This window comes from Condylostylus longicornis, unplaced genomic scaffold (genome assembly GCF_029603195.1).
Source record: "Condylostylus longicornis isolate FDR11 unplaced genomic scaffold, ASM2960319v2 ptg000135l, whole genome shotgun sequence".
NCBI lineage: Eukaryota > Metazoa > Arthropoda > Insecta > Diptera > Dolichopodidae > Condylostylus > Condylostylus longicornis.
In genome coordinates this window covers 16367661-16374709 of record NW_026578103.1, presented here as the reverse complement: position 1 = coordinate 16374709, position 7049 = coordinate 16367661, and the positions used below count along the sequence as shown (strand labels likewise).

At 20.5% G+C, this 7049-nt stretch overlaps 1 protein-coding gene across 1 annotated transcript; it reads right to left on the bottom strand.

The window, feature by feature from the left end:
- Nucleotides 1–2179: 2179 nt before the first annotated feature.
- On the bottom strand, nucleotides 2180–3942 carry LOC129615128 (uncharacterized). The gene is made up of 5 exons (XM_055530206.1): nucleotides 3706–3942; nucleotides 3403–3631; nucleotides 3267–3334; nucleotides 3056–3209; nucleotides 2180–2547 (listed from the first exon to the last, which is right to left on the bottom strand). The coding sequence occupies exons 1-5, from the start codon at nucleotides 3868–3870 to the stop codon at nucleotides 2345–2347; spliced, it is 819 nt and encodes a 272-aa protein (XP_055386181.1). The 5' UTR covers nucleotides 3871–3942; the 3' UTR covers nucleotides 2180–2344.
- Nucleotides 3943–7049: the final 3107 nt, after the last annotated feature.

Sequence of the window (7049 nt, the reverse complement as noted above, 5' to 3'; positions counted from 1 at the left end):
TCAGAAATTTAATTTTAATAATTTATGTTCATAATATTTATTGTATATAATTATTGCCTTCAGAAAAAGTAAGAATACTTAATACAAAAGAGATAGTATGATAACAAACTTTTAAGCAAAATAAAAGAGTTAAATAGGTTTTAACTGAATTCTGAAGTTAATAACAAAATTAAAATGTTGTATCAGATATTAAATTAAGTGAAAAGAAAAAATTAGAAATCAAAGAAGAATAAAATTACAAAGAAATATGGAATCGTACTGATAGAAAGCAAATAATAAATTATTAAAATCTTAAAAATAAAATAGTAAAATTTTTTTAATATAATATAAAAATTCTAAATTTATAAAAAAAAATTATTAAACGTGAAATAAATGAAAAAAATCCTCTAAAGACTTAATATTTTTTTTATAATTCTGTCCTGATTAAATTTCGCGATTAAAGTAATGAAAGTGTTTTTCAAATATATGGATTTTTTGTTGACAATATTTTAAAATTATCCAAATGATTACTTTTTAGTATTTTATTTTTCAATTTAAACATGTTTTTTCTTATCTATAGGAAAAATTAAATAATTCACATTTTTTATTAACTTAAAAATTAAATTTTTCTTTTCATTTTGCATCTGATATTTCGTTAAATTTAACTAATCCAGGTTATAAAGAAGCTTCTAATAAAGTGTTCCATGGTATTCACAATATCATAAATTCCACTACTAGATACATTAACATGTATTTAAATAGTTTTTGATGCAATGAAATGTATTTTATATTTTTTTCAACTAAATTTATTATATTTATAAACTCAGAATTAGAATGATAAATAGTACAAGAAAGTATTCGTTTTTTATTTTCATTTTTTTTTATCACTCTTTATACTAAATATAATGTATTGAACTTTCTAAATTAAATTACTTAATTGGCAAAACTTTCAATAAAATTTAAATAATTAAAGAACTCACTTTTGATATGTATTAAAAAATTATAAAATATATATTTTTAAAATGTAAAATTGCCCAAATTACGGTATGATAATAAATTTGGAACGTCTGCTTATATAACATAGCCCAAAAAACATGCAGAAATCCAATTTGAACTGTATAACCATAGTACAGATATTTTTTTAATGTCGTTATTAATTTTTTATTGTTTGTATTAATTGAGATTCAACACTTAACGAATCAATATTTTATATAAACACACCAAAATTATATGGCGGTCAAGAAGCAATGTTAAGAATAAAACTGGAAAACGGGTAATTAGTGCATATGAAGCTTAAAAATTTCGCTTAGCATACTTTAACATAATTTGACTTTCCATTGTTTCTATTGTACTATAAAAATGATTTTAAAACTATAGTTTTAATATATAGTGAGGGTTTAAATATGTATACTGTTTATCATTTTTAAACTAATATCTCTTTAAGGCACGCATGCATTATGCAAAAATAGTTTGAAGGAATTTACTTTAATGACTTCGAGACTGCATTTCAAAAACTATAGGAGATTTTTAGTGTAGTTTAAATTATTTGTAAATTTATCAAGTATATTTTCAGGTATATTTTAAATATTTAATTAATTTTCTCACGGATATGTTTGATTATTGTAAATAAAATCATTATTTGCTGAAAATAATTTCAAATTATTTTCAAACAAATGGTAAAATATATTTTGAGAAAAATATCGAAATGTTTTACTTTCATTTAAAATCAAATTTAAGAATTGAAAAATCGTTTATTTATTTTAAACACGTACCATTAAATCAAAATTTAGCAAAAAAAAATAATTCAAGTTGATATCCTACAATTAAATAAATCATTTTTTGTACATGAAAAAAGTTTAAAATTATATAAAATGGTAAAAACAGTAAGAATATTTAATATAATAATTAAAAAATAAATAAGTAGCGTTTTAACAAATTATATAAAATAAAAACAAGAACGAAATTTTATGTATATTTAAAATATTTACTTGTTAAATTATTGCATTTTCGTCTATATTTTTTTTTATTATTTAAAATTTATAAATTTTTAGGTACTTTTTTAAAATAAAAAATAATAAGAGAAAGCTAATAAAAAATAATAAAACAAAAACAAATTTTTTATTTGCCAGCGAAAAATAAGAAACAACAATTGTGTGAATAGTAAATAGAAAATTTAATTAAAGAAGATATTATAAAAATTATGAAAATATTAAGAAAAAAAGGAAGAACAAAAAAATAATGTAATTTATAAAACCGTCTTTTATTTTTCAATTAAAAAAAAGAAAATAAAAAGGAAATTTGGTTAAATAGTTTTATTTATTTTTCCAATCATGACATAGAGACACAGAAATAAATTGTTCTTATTCTAATTTACTTCAATTTTTGATAATTCTGTATCAACTTGATGCATTATATTCATTCTTAACTTGCGTTGCACTGAATCTGGTAATTTACACATGTCTGACATTAACATCTCTGTAAAAGGTTGCAGAAGTTTTTTCGACTCATCCGTTTTACCATCTAACGCATCTATTATTAATTTCATTTCCAATTGAATTTTCTTTTTTTCTAAATAATATAATGGATAAATTGAAAAAAACAAAATTTTCAAAAAATTTAGCTCTTAAACTACCTTAATTTATAAAATTTGCTTTTTAAATTTTATATATTCCTAAATTACATATTTTGTGAAGAAATCTCTATAAAAGTAGTTTATAAATTTTCCAAGTTTTGTAAAATTTATTGAATTTTGATTAAAATATTTTGAATGCATTTTGATTTTCTTTAATACGGATCTTATGAAAATTTCAATAATTATTGATTATTCAATCTGATTGACAAATTGGGCGTGAATGCAAGTTTTAAAAATGTTTGTAAAAGTTGCAACACTATCTTATTATTTGCGCAATTAAATATTTAACACACAGATTGGGTTTTGAAATTTGAGTTTGAACTAAATAGATACAAAAACTGATAGTTCTATATGTACATATATGGAAGTTTAATTTAGGAAAGAATTTTTTAAGAAACTTTTTATATACATACACAAATGTATGTAGATAAAAAAGTTCATTACCTTCTTCCAAATTAATTACTTTTTGCAGCACAGTAATATCAAATACTTTTTCACCATTAAAGCCATCTTTCTCACTAGGTATGTAATCGCCACAAATTCTACAATTTTCACTGTTTAGTGGATTTTCAGTAGAATATTTTACTTCCTTTTCATTCTTAAATTATAATTTGCAAAAAAGTTAGTTTTTGCTATGAAAACATTGTAATTTTACCTCTTCAAATGGATACGGTGCCTCACATTCACTTAAATTGTCTTGGATGATATCAACGTGATCAATTTCTTTAAATATTTTTGAGTTTTTTTATTAAAATGTACCAATTAATTATTATATGCAATTAAGTATTTACCTTTAATATCTGGTTCCTCAAATTCTTGACGTTTTCCAACTGATGAATTTCTTATATGTTTCCTTGTTTTCATGTGATGTTTTAAATCTTGTGTTCCCCCTGTTGCTTTCAATTCAACACCACAATATTTACAAAATGGTAAATTACTTGGACTTCGTAATAACCAATCGGTAAATCTTTTGTCAAAATGCCAACTTAGTTTAAAACATCTTTCATATGTTTTGCTTTTCTAAATAAAAGTGAATATTTCAAAAAAAAATTTACAACGTATTGTACATAGTACGAAATTTATTAAAATTAAACCTCTTTTGTTTTCAGATTTTCTTTTGAGGACATCAAAGTTTCAGACTGTATTCCTTCTTCCTCATATTTTATATCAATCTCATTACCACTTTCGTTTTCGGATATATTGCGCTCTATAACAATCGATTCACCTATTTCCATTTTGCAACGCCGCTTCTTACTCATTTTAAATTAAAAAGATTATAAAAGTAATCAGAAATTAATTTTTGGAATTGTTTATTATTTGTTTTCTTGACAGCTTTGTATTTTGACAAACTATATACTTGACATTTAAATTTAACAAATATGTAGTTTTATCGTTGTGATTGCCATCTACGTTTCAAAATTAAAAACTTTTATTTTAAACCCTTACTTGTACAAGTTTAATTTAAATATATTTTATTGTATTTCAAATTTTGACCGCAAGAGTTAATTAGTGTGTGTGTGGTTAATTAGTGTTTACCCACAATGGTGAAAAAAAAAATTTTCTTTTTTTTTAAATATTAACAAAATGCATGTAAAACAGTTTTTTTCTTGCTGTCGTCTATCTATTAAATAAAAATTATCCTATTTTTTATGCTATATTTAAAAATTCAGGTTTGAAGCTCCATAACTTATTTTTTTTTCCAGTTTTTGAACAATTCCATTTTCATTCTTTCTCTTTGAGTAATTTGTGTGATTTAAATATTTAATAAAACTAAATCGAAATTCAAAAATAAAAAAAATCCTTGAATTTAAAAAAAAATTATTTGCAACAAAGAATGTATTTAATTAAAAGATTTGAGTGTTCTCCTTTATTGATTAAAAATACTAAAATTCAAACTGGAAATATTTGGAGTCTTTTCTTTAAAATACCTAAGAAAATTTTGAAATTTTTGGACAAAATAAAATCAATAACAAAATTTTCTTTTAAAATTCTCTTATCAAATTTTAAACATGCAACTTTTAAAATCATTTACTTTTAACTCTTTTCGAAAAAAATATTTTTATCTATCTGGTAACATAGAAAATTTTAAAATGTCAGATGCATTAATATTTTACAAAATGCAGTCATTAAAAAAGCAATGAAAAAAATTTAAATATCCATAAAAAAATACAATTGAAACCAATCAACTCGAATTGAATATTAAGAAATTTTCACATCAACACACATTAAAAAAGCCATTTTACAGAGATATGTATGTATGTTACAGAAAAATATAATTCTGATATGACTCAATCAGTCTGGTCCTGCTAAGGATTTTTTGGTGTATACATATTCGTTAACATAATTCAATGCTTCAATAAAATAATTCAATTAGATATTTAATTATTCCGTTAATCAGCCTCAGGGAAAGAAATTTAATTTAATTATTTTGTCAATCTGGATTTTTAAGCAAAGAAGGATTGTGTAGGTGTACCTACACGGTAACGTATTTCAATGTACATATGCGAAAATTTAATTATTCAGTTAATCATTCAGTTAATCAGTCTAATTTTGGATTTTTAGCTTTGACTTCTTAACGTCTTTTAATGTTGAAAGAAAAGGATTCAGATAAAAATTTAATTATTCAGTCAATCAAACTGACTGAACCCTCATTCCAAGGCATTTTTAGGTATTTACATGGTAACGGATTTCAACGTTGAAAAATAAGGAAGGTGTCGTCACATTGGCGGGTGAGTAAACAACTTAAATTACAGTCTTCATAATAAAAGTACAGAATTTTTTTTTTAATTTTAAAGATTTTTCTTAAGCATTTTCTTTATTGTAACTATTTCATTATTCTTTTACAATAGTTTTTTTTTTCATTGTTTTTTTTTTTGGGTTTTTTTTTGTTTTGTTTTATCTTTTTATCTATTTTAATTTCTTAATAATTTGTTATTTCTTTTATTATTATTTATTTAATTATTTATTTATTTATTATCATTATTATTAATATTATTATTCTGTTCGGTTTTTTTTTATATTTATTACTTTTTTTTGCCCTTATTTACTTGTTAATTCATTTAATTTTTATCAAAGTAAGATAAAAAGTATAAATAGTGCCATTTTTCATATGTGCATAATTTTTTAATTTTTTTCATTTTTTTTTTGTTTTTTATTTGTTTTAATTTTTAATTTATTTATATAATTATATCTCTTCCTTTTTTTTATGTATTTATAATTAATTTATATAGTAATTAAATGTTCCTATAGAAAAAAAAATATTTTTTTTTTTTTCGTTTCTTTCAAACCTTGTTTTTCATATATATTTTTTTTTAAGTATTTATTTTGTTTTTAATTGTGTTTTGTAATGGCAAATTGTTCTTTTCAAATTAATTATTTATTTATTTTATTTTCTTTTTCGTTTAATTTTATATTTTTTTTATTTTTTAAAAATTAATTAATCGTTTTATTAATTTTTAGGGTTTTTTGTTTTGTTTTATTTGCTTTACACTTTTTTGTTTTACATTTTTTGATTAAAAATAAATCTACACTTTGATTATTCGTCTTGATTTCCATTTTTATCATACACTTATATACATATAGAGTATATATACATATTTACTTTATACAATTATGCATATAAACTTTTTTAAATATATTAAGTTATATATATATATATATATATGAGTGTATGCATATGGTATTTTCGTATTTGATAATGATATTTATTATTTTAAAGTTGTCTTTTATTTTATTAAATCGTGTCAAAATTGGTTTTTTTTCTGTCTTTATTACATAATAATTAATTGTTTGTGTGGAATGTAAAATAATTTACATTTTTAATTTAATTTAGGATTTTTGAGACAAAATGGTCTTTTGTTTTGCCATCTATTCTTCTTTCTTTATATTATGGTATTTTTGAATATTTTTAAGTGTCTTCTTTTTAGTTAATTTGTTTTCTTTTTTGTCAAATTTCCTTAAATTTATTCAAAAGCATAATTTTTGTCTTAGTTTTTTTTTTTATTTTTTACATTCAAAAAGATATTAAATTAAAATAAAAAAATAATTTTTTTTTTTATTATCTTCAGATATTTTTAAAATAAAACAATTAAAATAATTCGTTTTCTTATTTTTTTTTATAAATTAATATAAATATGTATTATATTTCATTTATATGAATGTGTGTATATAGATATACATATCCATACGTATATAAATATCTACATAAATACATAAAATGTTATATAATATATTACATATTATTATTTTATTTAATTTTTATTTTTCTTTTGCGTTTTGCAAAGCAAATCTTCTTCTCTACAGTATTTTTTTCTTTTACCTATTTAAATTTTAAATTAATTTAGACTAGTTTTTCTTTTTTTTATTTTTACAATTTAAAATCATTTTTGAAGCAGTATTTTTTTAATATTTCCTTCATTTTTTTTTAAATTAATTTTTT